A 19593-nucleotide genomic window follows, 5' to 3' on the forward strand; every position below is an offset into this window, starting at 1 on the left:
ATGAGCCCTTTGTTTCCAGGCAAGACATTCTCGTCTTGTTATTTTTCAATCCCTGCCTCCTCCTCATTTCACCCACCTCTTCCTCGAATTTGTGAAATTGTTTCAATCAGCATAGTTTTAATTTTTAAAAAAGCATGAAGGGGAAAAGGCTGAAAGTACTGAATGGAGATATAGCAAAATGAAACAACATTGAGTCAGCAAGGATTTTAAAATTATGTTCCATGCACTCCCTCTTGACTCAGTTGGTAAGACTGAAACCAATCAAAGCCTCAGTTTGTGCCTTGAGATTTTGTCTCAACATTAGATCGGTGCAGAAGGGGGCCATTCAGCCCATCAAATCTGCACTAACCACAATCCCACCCAGGCTCTATTGGCATAAACCCATGCATTTACCCTAGCTAGTCTCCCTGAAGCTAAGGGGCAATTGTAACAAGGCCAATCCAGTGAACTTGCATCAAATCTTTCGAACTGTGGGAGGAAACCCATGCAGACACGGGGACAACTCATAAATTCCACACAGGCAGTGACCCAAGCCAGGAATCAAACGCGGGTCCTTGGCACTGTGAGACAGCAGTGCTAATGACATGCCACCATGCTGCCCTAACCATGATCCTTTAGATTGTTGATGTGTTTCAAATGTCTTTGCACTTGGACTCTGTCCAAAAGAAAATATTTGAGACTTCCAAAAGAAGGCATGCCAGATATCAGAGTTTAAAGAGATAACATAGTCCAAAATATTAGACAAAAAGGGGAAGAGCAAAAAATAGAGAGAACATGATTTAAGCATACGTTTTTTAACAGGTGTGATGATTATAATAGTTTCAAAAAGGATTGATTTGAGCAGTGCCAGAAGAAATGAAGGTGTTGGCAACTAGATCAAGGAGGTCAGCCTTGACGAAAGGTCATTCAGACTTGAAATGTTGGCTCTATTCTCTCTCCACAGATACAATCAGACCTGCTGTGTTTCTCCAGAACTTTCTGCTTCTGTTTCAGATTCCAGCATCCGCAGTATTTTGCCTTCATCTCAGTTCGTTGTTTGGTCATGAGCTTATTTGTATAATTTTATTGTACAATCAATTAATATGACTGACTTCGTTGGCACAATTAATTTATGCCAACTTATTGTTGAACACTTTCTTTATTCCTGTGAGAAGTGGTTCTCATGGAAGGGGTGAGCCAAGTATCCTCTGTGATGTATGAGGCCAGAGTGGAGATGGGGGCCATTGAGTAGAGAATAGTGTTGGCAAAGTCAACAATGAATGTATATTACTGAGAAAAGACATTTTGGCGAAACAACCTCTTCTCAGTATAAAGTTACTCTCTCCCCTGACGTTGGAATTTTTGCAATTGCCAAGATAAAAAGCTTCACCTGCGTCTGTGTGAGTTTCCTTCAGGTGCTCCGGTTTCCTCCCACACATGCGGGTTAGGCTGATTGGCCATGCTAACTAGCCCCTTAATGTCCTGGGATGTGTAGGTTAGAGGGATTTGCGGGGTAAATATATGGAGCAACAGGGATAGGGTCTGGGTGGGACTGTGGTCAGTACAGACTTGATGGGCCAAATGGCCTCCTTCTGCATTGTAGGGTTTCTATGGTTTCTATGATTTCTTTGACCAGATGGCTGGGATTTTCCAGCTGTGCTCACCCCAAGTCCGGAAGATCCTGCCCTAGGTCAATGGAAGTTTGCATGGTCCATATCCTGCTTGCTACAATTCCCATGGCAGGTGGGAAGGGAAAATTCTGCCCAACATTTTTTTAGCAATATTCAAGTTTTGTGATCCAAATGTCTAATTTAATATAAAATAGTACAAGTTAAGACAAACGGTATACTTCCAGATCATAATGTAGTCTTTCCTTAAGACCATAAGACATAGGAGCAGAATAAGGCCACTCAGCCTATCCAGTCTGCTCCACCATTCAAGCATGGCTGGTATTTTTCTTCTCCCTATTCTCCTGCCCTTTCCCCATAATGCTTGATCCCCTTATCAATCAAGAACCTATCTATCTCTGTCTTAAAGACACCCAATGACCAGGCATCCACAGCCTTCTGCGGTAGAGTGTCTTTCACATTCCTTCTACTACCTTCATTATGTTTATGGCAAAACAAAATTGATAAAATCATGGATATTACATTGTAAGGAAGAACAAAATTCTGGTGGTTAGTTTAGGCCTATAACTCCAGCTTGTGTTCTTTTTATGCCTTTAGAGCTGCTCAACTGAATGACTTGTCTTTGTATTCAACATCCCCTGCTATTTTCATTGGCCCAATTCAACAGTCATGAAGTATTAATACTTCAAGAAGTTTACTTTCCAGAACACCTGGATGTTTGAAGTACTTTTGAGGACAGTACAATGCTTCATGCTTACCTTTTCACCTTTCAGGCCTGGTCGTCCGATCTGTCCCTGTGGACCTGGATCACCCTGGATATCAGAAAGAAGGGACAAGTTAAGAATATGATAACCGTCTATAGTTCCACTCCTTAACCAACAATTAAAGCAACTCATTAATGATTATTTATATTTGATTGAGAATAAGATTCTATCTCTAAGGCTTTGTTTAACTCTATTGAAGTCAATCTCCCCCTGTGCCATCTAATAACAATGTTTGAGTCTATAGGTCTCAAAGCATTTCACTCAATGAATCATTTCAGGAATGCAGTGAATTCTTTTATATGGGGAACAATGACACACATTCCACAAAAGCAACGTTAAAGATAGGGAACAGGGCGGTGATCGGATAATATGGTATTTTTGTTGCAATTATCAAGTGCAAAATGTCGTGTAGGATATACTGAGAACTTTTTATCATTCTTCAAAAAAAAATGACACAGATCTCCAACATCCACTTGAGGAGGCAAATAGGATTCCAGATGTCTCATGAAAAAATGTCAACTAAAATTTTTTTTTAAAAGCATTAAAAAATAAATAGGTGTGCAAGACTATGAGAGGCATGGACAGGATGGATAGGGAGCAGCTATTCCCCTTAGTTGATGGGTTAGTTGTGAGGGGACATAGGTTCTAGGTGAGGGGCAGGATTTTAGGGAGATATGAGGGAAAACTTTTTCACCCAGGGGGTTGGTGATGGTCTGGAATCACTGCCTGGGAGGGTGTTAGAGCTGGGTTGCTTCACATCCTTTAAGAAGTGCCTGGGTGAACATTTGGCACATCATTGCGAGGCATCTTGAAGGGAATTGCTTGATAGGGCGGACGCAACACGGTTTCATTAAAGGGAAGTCGTGTCTGACAAATTTACTGGAGTTCTATGAGGATGTGTCTAGGGCAGTGGATAGAGGAGAGCCGGTGGATGTGGTCTTTCTGGATTTTCAGAAGGCGTTTGACAAGGTACCTCACAAGAGGTTATTGCAGAAGGTCAGGGGACATGGAGTTGGGGGTAGGGTGTTAGCGTGGATAGAGGATTGGTTGTCAAATAGGAGGCAGAGAGTGGGGGTCAATGGGTGCTATTCGGATTGGCGGATGGTGACTAGTGGGGTGCCCCAGGGGTCGGTGCTGGGGCCTCAGCTATTTACCATTTATATAGATGATCTGGAGGAGGGAACCGAGTGCAGGGTGTCGAAATTTGCTGATGACACCAAGATTGGGGGAACGGCAAATTGTGCGGAGGGTGTGGAGAGTCTGCAGAAGGATCTAGATAGGCTGGGCGAATGGGCCAGGAAATGGCAAATGGAATTTAATGTTGGCAAGTGTGAGGTGGTCCACTTTGGTAGGAAGAATGGTAGGAAGGACTATTACTTACGTGGCGAAAAACTGCAGCAGGCGACGGTGCAGAGGGACCTCGGGGTCCTTGTGCATGAATCGCAAAAACCCAGCTTGCAGGTGCAGCAGGTGGTCAGGAAGGCGAATGGGATGCTGGCCTTCATAGCGAGGGGGATTGAATATAAAAGTAGGGAGGTCTTGCTGCAGCTGTATAGGGCATTGGTGAGGCCGCAGCTGGAGTACTGTGTGCAGTTTTGGGCGCCGCACCTGCGCAAGGATATTTTGGCCCTGGAGGGAGTGCAGAGGAGGTTTACTAGGCTGATACCGGAGTTGAGGGGATTGAGCTATGAGGAGAGGCTGAATAAACTAGGCTTGTACTCGTTAGAGTTTAGAAGAATGAGGGGAGATCTCATTGAGACGTATAAGATGATGAATGGGATGGATAGGATAGAGGTGGAGAGACTCTTCCCGCTCAAAAAAGACAGTAGGACTAGGGGGCACAGCCTCAAGATAAAGGGGAGGCGGTTTAGAACGGAGTTGAGGAGGAACTTCTTCACTCAAAGGGTGGTGAATCTCTGGAATTCTCTGCCCGTTGAAGTGGTGGAGGCTGCCTCGCTAAATATTTTTAAGAAGCGGGTTGATGGGTTTTTGATAAGAGAAGGGATTAAGGGTTATGGGGAGAGGGCGGGAAAGTGGAACTGAGCCACGACAGATCAGCCATGATCTTATTGAATGGCGGGGCAGGCTCGAAGGGCTAGATGGCCTACTCCTGCTCCTATTTCTTATGTTCTTATGTTCTTATAACATTCAGGGCTATGGGTCAGCTGCTGGTAAATGGGATTAGGTGTGAGTTTAGGTGTTTCTCATGTGTTGGTACGGACTCAGTGAGAAGAAGGGCCTCTTTTGTGCTGTACGATTCTGTGCTCCTATGATTCTGTGGAAAGGTTCACTACTTCTGACAATCAATATTCCCACAGCAGTGCATAGGAATGCCAACATAGATGGTGCATTCAAACATGGGAGGAGGGGGGTCGAGTTCACAAACAAGTGGCCAAAAGGGAAGATTGGTGGTTATTGAACCAAATTGAAGTAGGGTGTCTTTTTTTGTTATTGAGATGAAAGTCAAAGAGCCACAACACCAGGAAGCTATCAAGCATGAAAAGATTAGCAAAGAAAAATGGCTAGCACCAAGTCTGGATTTTCAGTGTCCAAAAATTTTAAGGGAATGGAAAGACCAGGAAGAGGTAAATATTGACAGGGATAAAACAGAACTTTGCTGAGGGTGGCAGAGGAATGACATTCTGTTTTCATAGGCACCCTACACTGCAGGTGGAGGCCAATCAGCCCATCAAGTCTCCACTGACTCTCTGGCAGAGCATCATACCCAGGTCCAACCCCTCTACCCTATCCCCATAACCCCACATGTTTTCCCTGCTAATCCCTCTAATCTTCACATTTTGAGACAATAAGGGATAATTTAGCATGGCCAATCCACCTAAGCTGCATATCTTTAAACCATGGGAGGTAACCGGAGCACCCAAAGGAAACCTACGCAAACACAGGGAGAATATGCAAACTCCACACAGTCAACCAAAGCTGGATTCAAACCCAGGTCCCTGCCACTGTGAGGGAGCAGTGGTAACCACTGTGCCGCCATGACACCCAGCTTGATGTTCCTTGCCAATTGGAATTGTTTTGGTGGGGTGGGTTGTAATCGATCTGCTGCCATTCCAATAGGGTTCCTTTTCCTTTTTTGTGTGGCAGTTTATCCTTTCCTATTGGGGGCACTAACAAAATTAATAACTTCACCAGGGGACATGGTCACCATCTTGACACTGCATGACATTCCGTGCCAGCGTTTCCACATGCTACACCATCATGCTTCGTAATAAAGCTCTGGCATTGATTAAAATTTAAACGATTTCTTTAATGTTACATTTTGAGATGGCTGGAGTGTGGGGAGCTAGTTCCACAAAGCTCAGAATCAGATCTATGATTCACCCTGCAAATATCAGCGCTCAGCATACCTGATGATGATCTTATGATCCTATGACTCTTACCATCATTAGAATAGGAAGACCATTCTCAGAATTGGCCTCGCCAAAGTATAAAATTGCACTCACCAATTCACAGTAAAATCTATGAATTGTGATCTCAAATTGGCAAGTTAAAAACTAGAAAGGTTTCCTTGATATGATACATTCTCCATTTAATGTCATTAGGATGGTGGCATAATGGCACAATGGTTAACGTTGCTGCCTCACAGTGCCAGGGGCCCAGATTCGATTCCTGGCTTGGATGACTTTCTGTGCGGAGTCTGCACATCCTCCCTGTGTCTGTGTGGGTTTCCTCCGGGTGCTCCAGTTTCTTCCAGCAGTCCGAAAAACTTGCTGGTTAAGTGCACTGGCCCTGATAAATTCTCCCTCAGTGTACCCGAACAGATGCTGGAGTGTGGCAACAGTAACTTCATTGCAGTGTTAACATAAGCCTACTTGTGACACTAAAAAGTAAACTTAAAACATTTTCAGAACAAGTGCGTAAACATGAAAACATGAAAAATGAAAACATTTATGAGAAATCTTCATGCATTTAATGTTGGATGGAGTTGAAATTCTGGAAAGTTGCAGCATTAGAATGAATTTTTTCACTAAAATCAGTGAATATATTCAGATCTATACCTTATCTCCTTTGACTCCTTCCATATCAGGTAAACCAGTGAAACCAATTACTCCCTGAAAATAAAAAAAAAGTGCTTTGTTTTGCTGGGACTATCCACATTTTCTATCCATCCTTTCCCTTTCATTTATTTCCACGGCATTGCATCAATTTTAAAATTCTCATACTTCTTTTCAAATCTCTCCAAGACCTCCCCCTTTTTTATTTCTGTAACTTCCCCTAACCCTATAGCCCTCCGAAGTCCCTGCACTGCTTCAGTTCTGGGATTGGGACGCATTCAGTTTTTAAGTGTTACACCTTTGACGGTCATGCATTCAGACGCCTAGGTCCCAAAGCAATATAATTTCCTCCACAACTCAATCTCCCTCTTGATCCTACTTTATTGACCAAATTTTGGTCAGCTGTCCTTGACATTATCATCATTAATGGCTCTGTGTCAAATTCTGTTTGGAGCACGGAAGCTCCTCGGAAATGTTACATTAAAGATACTGTATAAACGCAAATTGCTGTGGTGTGGTAAAAACTCAGCCTCCCCTTACTTGAGTGACATTTTCATTGAATCATAGAACTCCTACAGTGCAGAAGGAGGACATTCGGCACATTGAGCTTGCACCAACGACAATTCCACCCAGGTCCTATCCCCATAACCCTACGTATTTACCCTGCTAGTCCCCGTGACACTAAGCATCAATTTAGCACAGCCAATCAATTTAACTGGTACATCTTTGGACTGTGGGAGGAAATCGGAGCACCTGGAGGAAACCCATGCAGACATGGGAAGAACATGCAAACGCCACACAGACAGCAACCTGAGGCTGTAACTGAACCTAGGTCTGTGAGGCAACAGTGCTAACCATTGTGCCATGATGCCACCCCTAACATGTCCCTAACTTTGCAGCTAGCATACTTGCTTATCATTCCTTCTCAGTAGTTCCATGAGAATTTATTCATAAACGTGAAGGAAATCACTGTGAGGAAATGGAGCAGAGTACCTGTTTATGATTTATATTTAAATATGCAACCTGGCTTAACTCAAGCATGAAGATCCTGCTGCATCACTTATGGAAATTCCTTCAGAGTTGCTCTGTCTCTGGTCCATAAAGATATGGTCAGCTTCCTTTGATGTGATGGAGAAGAAAGAAGCCCCAAGGAAATTCCCAGCTGTAATCTTATACATATGAAAATACGTAACATTCTGTCAAACAATCAGGGGGGTAGGGACCAACTGGGAGCTTCTTCAACAGAAGTTCCAAATCAGAAGGTTAATTGCCCAGATAGCTAGCACACTGTGGTTTAAAGGTGGGTGTTGTTTGAAGGCATACAGTCCAGGAGTCGCTCAGGTATGACAGAGCTCGCTGATCATAGCTACATAGCCGTTTTTTGCTCGGTGCACCCATCCCTCTCTGATAGAGAGAGGGAGAGTAGAAAAAAAGTAGCCATAGTTTGATGCAAAGTGGTGATCCCTGTTGTAAATCATGGGTTTACAAACAGGATTGGGCATGTTAAATTCTGATTTTGAGCATGCTAGTTACTGGCCGGTATTCTCTGACCTCACCCATAACTGTGATTCTTCTGTCGTGCTGCTGCGAATGGATATTTGGCTGGATGCCAAATTCTCCATTCACCCTGGTAGAGGGATGGGATGTGCAACACCTGAGAATTCCGACTTCTGTTCGTATCTGCCAAACACCCTGTCAGATCAAAATCTCTCCATGCTTCTCACAAATGTGTTAGACAAAGCTGGAATTCTCTGGTCTCACACGGTCCGCCACCACTGCCAGTGAGAAGGGAGAATTTGGTGCTCAAATCATTTATGGCAGCGGGACTGGAGAATCCCAGCCATGGATTAGATCAGAAAATTTCGGCTCCAGACTCTGTGCGAAGTGAGTGATTGTAAGCTGGTCGCCCTTATTCTAGCTTTCTCCATTTTTATTTCTGTTGAACTCAGCAACAAAGTCAATTAACATTGGAGACTGAGTCACTATTACCCAATTCACGTCATTGTACAAAGTCAATTGGTACACTCCAATGAGTATCTTTTGCCCAATAGTCATTGTTAATAAATAGGTAAATGCAACAGCTTTTACTCTCCATTGAAAACTGAGAGACCTTGGCGTACAAGTACACAGGTCCCAAAAGGCAGCAATTCAACTAGAAAGGTTGTAAAGAAGGCATATGGAATGCTGTCCCTCTTTGGCAGAGGTGTAGAATAAAAAGTAAGGATATAACGTTGGATTTGTATAAAACACTAGCGAGGCCACGATTCTGTATGCAGTTCTGGGTACCACATTACAGGATGAGCATAATTGCTCTGGAGAGAGTGCAAAGGAAGTCTACAAGAATGTTGCCAGGGCTGGAAAAGTGTAGCTACAAGGAGAGATTGGACAGGTTGGGGTTATTTTCTTTGGAACAAAGAAGGCTCAGGGGTGAATTGATTGAGGTGTACAAAATAATGGGGGGAAAAGATAGGGTAGACAGCATAAAATTATTTCCCTTGGTGGAGAATTCTAGAAGCAGGGGACATAGATTTAAGATATGTGGTAGAAGGTATAGAGTGGAGGTATGAGGAAGAACTTTTTTATGCGGGGGTAATGGGTGTCTGGAATTCACTGTCCAAGTTGGTGGTGAAGGCAGAGACTCTTTTAAAAGTACATGGACCTGCACCTTAAATGCTGTAAGCTACAGGAATGTGGATGTAGAAAGGGCACCTAGGTGTCTTCAGGCTGGCATGGACAAGATGGACTGAATGGCCTCCTTCTTTTCTATGGTGCTATGGCTCTATGAATGAGCACATAATCCACTTTATTGAGTATTGGTTGAGAGTGGAACATGGGCTTACTGACAGCAAGAAATCTTTTGTTTGACATGCCAGTTGTAACTTTAATGCCCGCCTGACTAGACAGAGGGAATCTGAGCAACACGATCTGATTTGAAAAACGACACCTCCACTTTGTTCTCAAATCTGGATGCATAGAATTCACCTTACAATCTTCTGAGACCAAAATATGGCAAACCCAGGATTTGTTGCCCATTCCTTATTGCCCTTGAACTGAATGGCTGGCTAGGCCATTTCAGAGGTCACTTAAGAATTTCTGTGAGTTTGAAGTCAGATGTAATCCAAGCCAGATAAGAATGGCAGATTTCTTTCCTTAATTGGCATTACTGAACCAGATGAGTTTTTACACCAATCAACAATGGTTCCAAAGTCATCATTGGACTTTTAATTCCAGATTTCCACTGAATTCAAATTTTAGCATCTTCTGTGGCGGGATATGAACCCCGGTCTCTGGATAACTAGTCCAGCAAGAAGTCTCACAACACCAGGTTAATTGTCTGTACATTGTCTGCACCTTTAAGACTTGATTACCTGTAAAGACCCACATTCCAACCATTATTTTGTAAATTGAATTAGTGTCTTTATGTGCCCTGTTTGTGAACTGAAATCCCACTCACCTGATGAAGGGGCAACTCTCCGAAAGCTAGTGGCTTGTGCTATCAAATAAACCTGTTGGACTTTAACCTGGTGTTATGAGATTTTCTATTGTGTTTACCCCAGTCCAACGCTGGCATCTCCACATCATTACTAGTCCAGTAACAATAACACTATGCCAATGCCTCCCCATGTAATTCATATTTCAGCATGTGGCCTATGGCACTCACAAAGGAGGTTCACAGTAAAATATGGACATGTTGTCTCATGATCAAGGAAGGAGGTGTTTATTGTATTTTTTTTAATATTAAAAATCCTATTATTTGTTGAAGGAAGCAGCATCCAGTTCAAAAACCTTGACCTGGGTAGGCCCAAAGCTCTCTCTGTTCATTCTAATCTCAATTCATGAAGAAGGGTCTTCGACAGGTGTTCGCACATGCAGGGGGGCATTCTGACTGTTCTAGGCAGCCACCCTGGATGTCTTAAAAATGGGCTTGTGAAGTTAAGCCACGTGCTTGCACTGATTGGGTGCCAACTAAATTAGGCCCCACCACTAAATTGGCATGTGCTCTCCCAATTTGACATCTGCAAAACATAGCACGCACACTAACTTTTAGCCCAGGACCAATGGAAAGGTGCAGCATAGAATCCCTTGGTAAAAGGAGTTATAACCATCAAGAGAGACTTGAGACGTTAGAACTTTTTTCACTGTGTACGAGGTGATGATTTGACTTGGCAAGTCTCTTGAAGGCTATTGAGAAGGCTATTGAGAATCAGCCTTCAGCTATTTATTTTAGGTTCACCAGTTTCGCACCAACTACTCAGCACTTTTTGCCTGGTCTCCTCTACATAATGGAATTTGGGGATTGATTCCTAATCCATATCTTGGTGTGGACGGGTTATGAACCACGGCTATTACCACCCTCACCAATGGCTGTGGGTCCTGTGAAACTATCTTCCAGTTTTCTCAAACTGACCGGGACCATCTTATCAAAATGACCCAACAATCAATCAATTGATTTTTCTTTACATCCAGCACTAATGAACTTGCACTCGCTTGCTGATATGACAATTTGAATCCCTTGGCAACTGGATTGAATTTATGGATACTTTTGAGGAGAAGTGGTCAAAAATCCCTTGTTTCTTCTGCCATGGACACAGCCAGAGTTGCTCCATCATTTCCAACATTTTCTGTTTTTAGTTCAGCTCTCTTTAGTTGAACCAGCTGAACTTAGGCAGCACTGACCAGAATACTTTACTTAACAGGAATGTGTCTCAAGATAGTCCTATTTGCATTTGGCAAGGTCAAACTGAATACATTTAAGATTATGCCAAATTAATCTAAAAAAGACCCTGGCCTGAATTCTCCAACCTCGCCCGCGGCTGAGAATTTCCGGTCCCGCTGCTGTGAATGGAGATTTGGTCTTGAGACAAATTTTCCGTGCTTGCAGACAATGGTAACAAGGGGTGTGAAACTGGAGAACTCTGACCCTATTTGACCTGTCTGAATGAGTCTTTTGGAATCGTAGTAAACAGAAAACCATGTGATATCAGTTGGAATATGATATGCTCAGCGTGAGATATCATAAATGTTCTCATTTGTGGAGCTAGCCATAAATCTTCCTTTTGTATGAATTGGTTAAAAATTGGCTGATTTCCCTAATTTGAGAGACATTTTTTAATGCTGGCTATGAAATATGTTCTGCCATATAGTTATAAATAAGTTCCTGCAGAGAGTTGGAAAAATGTGATTGGTATAACAGAATTGTGTTCAACCCTAAAAGGTTTTACAATGTCAGAATGAGGAGGAACCAACACACAAATGAAACTCCTCTGTAACATCAAGAGCAGAGAATCTAAACTCACAGCATCACAATGAAGGTGCTTCTTGCAAGCTTATAAGTCATGTATCAAACATTTCACAGAATTACAGGAACACTTAGAATCCCTACAGTGCAGAAGGAGGCCATTTGGCCCATTGAGTCTGCACTAGTCAGGTCGGGCCATAGAGGGAAGGTGGGTCAGATGGCTCTCTGGTAGGGAAGTGAGGCAGGTCAGATGATTCTCTGGTGGGGGGAGGGAGGTGGGTCCGGCTCTCTGGTGAGGGGAAGCGAGGCAAGTCAGATGGTTATCTGGTAGGAGGGAGGGAGGCGGGTTAGATGACTGTCTGGTGGGGGCAGGGAGGTGGGTCTGGCTCTCTGGGGAGAGGGAGTGAGGCGGGTCAGATGGTTGTCTAGTGGGAGGGAGGGAGGGGGGTTAGATGGGTCTCTGGCGGGGATGGGGCAGGGGAGTCCACTGCAACTCTGTGTGCGTTTGGTAGGGGTGAAGGGGGAGGACTGCTGCCACTTTGCATGCGATCGGTGGGGGGGGCAAGTAGGGGTCCGATGCCACTCTTCATGCAATTGGTGGGGGGGGAGGGGAAGGGGCAGGAAGCCATGTTCAGTCTGGTTAGAGGGGGTGAGGGAATGGGGGATAAGGTGGAGGGTTATGTTGTGGGGGTGGGGCAATTTGTGTAGGAGCTGGGGGAGGAATTATCCGGCCCGGGAGTGACATAGCACGGGAGTATTTTTCAATTTTTTTTACTGCGCATGCACAGTTGAAGGCTCCGATCAGAGCTGGAGGCATTCGGGTGTGTTAATCCACGCCCTCAGTCTTCAGCAGCGTGATTCAGAATTGCTGCTATTTTTTCAGGCAGAGTGTGGGTGCCAGAGAATGGGTCTAAAAGTTGGATCTGAAACACTCCCAGTTCCAAGTCTGCCCAGCACTTAGCATTAAAATGGTGAAATAGTCCTTTGTCTTCCAGGTGGTACAGGGTTCTGGCAGCACTGCATTGCAGATATTGCACACTCCTAAAACTGGATGGTCGGTGGTAGGGGGATAATATGGAAGATAATTAAAGAGTATGAGGATGGGTAGATTGTGGTTTGAGATTCTGTTAGACCATGGCAGGTACGTCGGTGATCAATTTCCAGCTTAACTTGATTCAGTTTCTACATTTGTCCTCAGTCATATCGTGAGGGTAAAACATGGCTGTCCTCTTCCTCCCAAGTAAGCGTTTTGGTGCCTCTAACCCCAGATCTGGCCCCTTTCTTCTGGCTGCATGTTGGTCACGCTCATGTTCCTCTATGACGCGAATGAGTAATGGTGACAATTCCATTTTTTTGCCATGATGTGTACTCTTCCCTTTTTTCTCTCACACTCTCCTTCTGGGTGCCCAACTCATGAAGGGCAAAGGTATCTGCCTTCCAAGGCCACAGACTCAACCCTCCTCCATCTACCTTCGCTACTACACCTGAGATTGAAGTTGTGGACATTCTGTGGCAATAAATTAAACTTTCTAAACCTGTACAAATGGATACATTAGCTCTCCAAAAGGTTAGCTGACCTCCTCAAAGAACTCTGTTTAGACCTTGGGCAGCACTTCCCACTACCCAGGGTGTGTTTGTGGTGGCGGAGGCAGTCCACAGTTGGCTGACAGCAGGATCTCCCAGATCTGCCACTACCAATGGGTTTTCGTGTTCGCAACCTCTGTCACCAGGTTATCTACAGCAAGGAATCTCTGTCAGGCAGAGCAGGAGATCCTGGAACATTTTGGGCCTTCTCTTCAAATGTCTAGAGCCCAGGAGTTGTGGGTGAAGTTAATTGAATCTACCAGACTGTATTTGCATGTGTGCAACTGCTCCCATGAACCACATATTTGCAAAGTACAACACTTACCCACCACCTCCCCACTAACTCTGGTGAAAATGGTGGGTACTGAGTTCTGGAGTGGGGTTTCCAGAATTGGGACTCAGGCTTCATTTTGGCTGAGGCAAGGAGACCTTCCATCTTTACAAAAATTCAGACTTCAGTATTCTGGTCATCCTTCCAATCCGTGCTCCCTTTCAACATGTGTTCCCACTGAGAGTGAAGAATTGGTACATTTCCTGTATGCTGGACATCACTGATGTAATGTATTTATTTGTCATCACCAAAGAACAAATCGTTACTACTTTTTAATTAAGAGAAGTAAACAAAAGACTCTTCACTGAAGGAATCCTCAAAATGAGGAATTAAAGTCGAAAGGCACTTTAGTTTAAATGCTGATCTATTCATTTTGTCTTGTTTGTGTGCATTTCGTAGAATCATAGAATCCCTACAGTCCAACCATCCGACCCATCGAGCCTGTACCCATCACAATCCCACCAAGGCCCTATTCCCAAAACCCCATGCATTTACCCTGCTAATCCCCTGACACTCCGGACAATCACCGTAACCCACACATCTTTGGATTGTGGGAGGAAACTGGAGCACCCGGAAGAAACCCACACAGACACAGAGAGAACACACAAATTCCACACGGACAGTGACCCAAGGCCGAATGCTGGCATTGTGAGGCAGCAGTGCTAACCACTGTGCCACTGTGCTGCAGCGAACAGCAATTGTATTTCACTGTGTCTCGCTGTGGTCAAAATATGTCAACCTTTCAAAAACATGAAGCTTGGAAACACCCAGTTTTGGTTCGGACTATTTATTGTCAGAAACAAATCCTCAAAGCTCCATGTAGTATCTGTAAAAATGTAATTGAGTCTGAAGCAGAATTTAAAGCTTGTCTTTGGGGCAGCAGAGTTCCAACAGTTTGGTCCTGACACACAGCTGTCACCCTCTAGGACTAAGTGAACATTCGTGTCATTTCAAACATTAGATGTGACCCATTCATTTTTTTGGAATGTTGATGAGTGTTTCACCATTCTTTGTTGTGCAAGAGGGACTTTTCTCAAGTCAGATTGGAAGCACATCATTTATTTGGTTTGAAAATGCGCAGATGGCCAATTGACCTTTGCAGATGCAAATGTGCAATTTACTCTTTCAAATGTTATGTAAATGTTTTGGAATAGAAAAATATTGACCTGTATTTTCCTCAGGGCTTCTCCCACCCCCACTTTGGCCAAAGTTTATTTATGTTTGTAATTTCTATCTGTATCTTGTTTGTTGCTAATACAATTGGAAGTGGGTTTACTCTACCTAAAGATTCTGAACCATGACAGCAGAAGAAATTCCATTGCAGACCCATTCTGTCAGATCTGTCCTGTTTGGGTTTGATTCACATTTTTAGAATAGAATACAATAGAAGCCCTACAGTGCAGAAAGAGGCCATTCAGCCCATCAAGTCTGCACTGACAACAATCCCATTCATGTCCTATCCCACAATGCCTCGCTAATCCATCTAACCTACACATCCTGGGACAGTAAGGGGCATTTTAGCATGGCCAATCAATCTAACCTGCACATCTTTGGAAACCAGAGCACAGGAAGAATGTGCAAACTCCACACAGACAATGACCCCAGCTGAATTGAACCCGGGTCCCTGGTGTTGTGAGGCAGCAGTGCTAACCATTGTGTTTTGCTGCATTATCCAACATGGGCTGCAGCTCAGATTGAAACTTGTGTGTTAATGATGTGGGATAAAAGCGCTCCCCCATAATTTTGCTGGATTACAAATTGGGAAAGGTGTCCAAAAGCACAATTGCCCAAGAGAAAGTGAGTTTTACAGGTTTCAGTCAGAAACTGACAGCAAAAAGCTGGTACCTGCAGAAAGGAACAAAGGATTGCTGGTGATCAACAAAGAGGAGTTGATCACTCATTAGTGGGCCGCATGGTGGCACAGTGGTTAGCACTGATGTGTCACAGCGCCAGGGACCCGGGCTTAATTCCAGCTTTGGGTGACTGTCTGTGTGGAGTTTGCACATTCTCCTCGTCTCTGCGTGGGTTTCCTCTGGGTGCTCCGGTTTCCTTCCACAATCCAAAGATGTGCAGGTTAGATGAATTCGCTGTGCTAAATTGTCTCTTAATGTGCCAAAGATGTCTAGGTTAGATGGATTAGCCATGGTAAATTTGTAGCATTATAGGCTGGGGAGAGGGCTTGGTAAGATGCTCTGTCAGAGAGTTGGTGTGGACCTGATGGGCCAAATGGCCTATTCTGCACTGGAGGGATTCTATGAGGAGTTCGAGGGTCAGGCACTCTTTTTTTTTAAATGGGGATGCAAAGGCCTGTTGGCTGGCAGGGATTTATTGAAAGTTTGCTCCGTGATTTGGGATCCCTTTCATTCATGGAGACATTCTCTTGTCCAGATGAAAGCCAGACTATGCAAATAAGCTGAACCTAGAGATTCTATATCTGAATGCACATATCATTTGCAACAAAGTAGATGAATTGATAACACAAATAGAAATTAATAAGTACAATTTGATGGTAATTACAGAGGTATGGTTGCATAGATTGGGACCTGAACATTGAGGAATATGTGACACTTTGGAAGGATAGGAAGTTGAGAATAGGTGGAGGGGTAGCTCTGTTAATTAATGATGGTATTCACACATTAGAAAGGGACGACCCAAGTTCGGGAAAGCAGAATGTAGAAGCAGTTTGGGTTGAGGTGCGAAACAATAGAGGCAAGAAATCACTTGTGCAAGTTAGGCCCACTAATTGTAAGTACATGGCAAGACAGAGCATAAAAGAAATAGTGGGAGCTTGTCAGAATGGTACTGCAATAATCATGGTGGATTTTAATCTACATATTGGTTGGAAAAATCAGATGGGCAAAGATAGCGTATACGAGAAAGCTCTTGGGATAGCTTCTTAAAACAGCATTTTCTGGAGCCAAGCACAGAATGGCTACACTAGAAAGCCTGGTATTGTGCAGTGAGATAGGATTAATTGATAACCTCAGTGAAGGCACTCTAGGTAACAGCGATCATAATATCATTGAATTTTATATTCAGGTTGAGGGAGAGAGGAGTGTGTCCAAGATTAGTATTTTAAACTTAAATAAAGTCAACTATGAGGGCATGAAAGCAAACTTGCAAATATGCTTAATTGATCAATCGATAGATGATCCATGATAGCTATTTAAACTATTGTTTCAGAATGTACAGAACAGACATACTGATGAGAAAGAAAAACTGTAAGGGAAGGCCCTATTATCTAAGGTTAACCAAAAAAGTTAAAGATAGTATTAAACTTAAAGAAGAAGCAAATTATTTATGCGAAAAATTCATGGCAGGTCAGAAGATTGGAAAGAATAGAACACCGAAGAATGACAAAGAGATTGACAAGGAAGCACAAACTCGAGTGCTAAAGAAGCTAGTCAGTTATATAAAGGTGATCAGTAAGAGTTTCTATAGATATTTAAACAAGAAGATAGTTAACACAGTGAGCATTGGTCCTATAGAAAGTGCATTCAGGGAATTGATAATAGGAACTAGGGCTATAGCGGATGAATTAAACAAATATTTTGCATGTGTCTTTACTAAAATGATACATTTACATCCCAGAATTCACTGTAAATCATGAAATGGAAGAGAGGTAGAAACTCGGGGAAAGTTACAATCACCAGGTAAGTGGTATTAAGCAACTTGTTGGGGCTGAGGGCTGATAAGTCATGAATATACATGGAGCTTTGCAAGGTCTTCTAGTTTCAATTTATCTGTGTGGTTTCTGGGGGCAAGAGAATATTGCGCAGCAAAGTTAAACCCTGGGAGCTGCTCACTGCAGTTTGAGCTCGGGAGAAGTCTTAGCTCACTGAGAGGGTGGAGGAAGGTCACTGATTCTGTGTTGGAGGCAGTTAGGGCTTAAAGAAGCGCAGGGAGCCATCTAGACCTTGGTGAAGACAGAAGACTGCAGCTCAGTTAAGCCCCGGATCAGCTTAACAAAGCTAGAAATCTGCCAAAGAGTTGATTCAAGGCAGGATTGCATCTTTGTGAAACCTGTGGAATGCAATCTCAGGAGAAAGGTTGGAACCATTGGAAGGTGAGCAGCCATTGGGTCACCACCCTCCACTGAGTGAAAGCAGTTTGTGAGGGAATTCAGAAGTTGGATCTCCAAAAGTGAAAAGTCAGAATCCCTTGAAAGAGAGACAGAGCTTTAATGATATATTATGGCTCACATTGGTCACTGACACCCTGGTGGCTTGCTAAGAAAGCCAAGGGATCTGTCTTGATCGCATGTGCCATTTAATAGCAACAACAGGTTCCTGTTAATTCTATTTATCTCATGTTAATTCTGAGCTTCCAAGAATAAGGTAGATGTTGTAAATTCTGGCTTTGTACAACAAATGTTATTTTCTTTGTTTAAAACCATGGCATCTTCTAGCTTTGTTCCCCTAGCAGGTAACTAGGATTTTAAACATTGTCTACATTAAACAAAACATTACTGCTCCCTCAGTGGATCATAACAATGCCATGAGCCTAGCAGCAAGTGAGGGAGAACAAAACAATCAAAATAATTAGTAGTAAGAAAAAATGAATTTGCATTTATATAACATATCACAGAGATACAATAGGGGATAGAATCACCTCACAGTGAATGAAATATTTATCAAATAGAGTCACTAGATGGAATTTTACCGACTTGCTGCACCCACTGGGCAGTGCCCAGGGAGGGGTCTGTGGGGATGGGCCTTATGGAGGCAGGGTCTGAAGGAGTGCCCAATCCAATTTGGGTGGGGTGGTGGGGTGGGGCGGGGGGGGGGTAGCGCTGCACACTCTGCTTGTGATCAGATTGGGGGCAAGGGAGGGTGGGCCTGCTGCTGCTCTGCATCGCAATTGGATTGGAGGGAGGGTGGGAGGTTTCATAGAATCCATACGATGCTGTAGAAGCCATTTGGCCCATTGGGTTTGCACTGACTCTCTGGCAGAGTATCTTACCTAGTTTCTCTCTCCTGTCCTATCCCTGTAACCCAAACAGCATGGGACAATTAGGGGCAATTTAGCATGGTCAATCCACCAAATCTGCACCCTTTGGGCAGTGGGAGGAAACCCATGCAGACAAGGGAAGAACGTGTAAACTTCACACAGACAGTCACCCAAGGATGGAATTGAACTGAGTCCCTGAAGCTATGAGACTGCATTGCTAACCACTGCACCACCGTGCCACACTCACAGCCAGCTGGAGGGGTGGAGCCAAAAAAGCCAGCAACAGTGGGAATCTTAGATCGAGATACCTGTTTTAGTTATATTAATTCAATTAAGTTTAATAAAAGGACCCCCTACTCCCAGACATTAAGGGGAACACCCTCTAACCTCCCTCACGGAGAAGGGGAATCCACCCACCCACCCACATGCCACTGCCCTCCCCCACTCCACAATAAGCAGAAGGAGTAACATCCCCAATGGAGTACCCTGGCATTGCCCTCCTACAGTGCTAAGGGATGTTCCTGAACTCACCAGTGGTTGGGGGACAGGGGGAGGGGTGGGCAGCAGGGGTGGGGGGCAAACTTGGAAACTCACATCTCATTGTCAAGTTTTGCATTTCTGGGTTAAGGCACGATTTAGTAACGATTATGGGAACACGCCATATAGTGAACATGGCTGCTAAATAGCAGAAATAGAGGCCAAAGCACAGTGGTTAGCACTGCTGCTTCACAGCTCCAGGGTCCTGGGTTCGATTCCTGGCTTAGGTCACTGTCTGTGTGGAGTCTGCACATTCTCCTCGTGTCTGTGTGGGTTTCATCCGGGTACTCCAGTTTCCTCCCACAGTCCAAAGATGTGTGGGTTAGGTTGATTGGCCATGCTAAGAAATTGCCCCTTAGTGTCCAGGGATGTGTAGGTTAGAGGGGATTAGTGGGTATAATATGGAGGGATATGGGGGTAGGACCTGGGTTCGATTGTGTTCGGTGCAGACTTGATGGGCCGAAGGGCCTCTTTCTGCACTGTAGGGTTCTATGATCTATAACAAATGAAAGAAGCCACAAACAGCAAATTGAATGGACAACTCACCACTTGTTAAAGAATGAAT

The 19593-nt window shown here is 43.9% G+C and overlaps 1 protein-coding gene across 1 annotated transcript in view; it reads right to left on the reverse strand.

Moving 5' to 3' along the window:
• The window catches only part of col22a1 (collagen, type XXII, alpha 1), a 285376-nt gene that overhangs the window by 139961 nt on the left and 125822 nt on the right, over nucleotides 1-19593 (reverse strand). The window contains exons 13-14 of the mRNA XM_080193549.1: nucleotides 6391-6444; nucleotides 2366-2419 (exon numbers count right to left, since the gene is read on the reverse strand). Of these exons, the coding sequence (XP_080049675.1) occupies nucleotides 2366-2419; nucleotides 6391-6444 (108 nt within the window). The remainder of the gene's footprint in view (nucleotides 1-2365; nucleotides 2420-6390; nucleotides 6445-19593) is intronic.

Source organism: Carcharhinus amblyrhynchos, chromosome 8, assembly GCF_965287045.1.
Source record: "Carcharhinus amblyrhynchos chromosome 8, sCarAmb.v2.hapA, whole genome shotgun sequence".
Taxonomy (NCBI): Eukaryota; Metazoa; Chordata; class Chondrichthyes; order Carcharhiniformes; family Carcharhinidae; genus Carcharhinus; species Carcharhinus amblyrhynchos.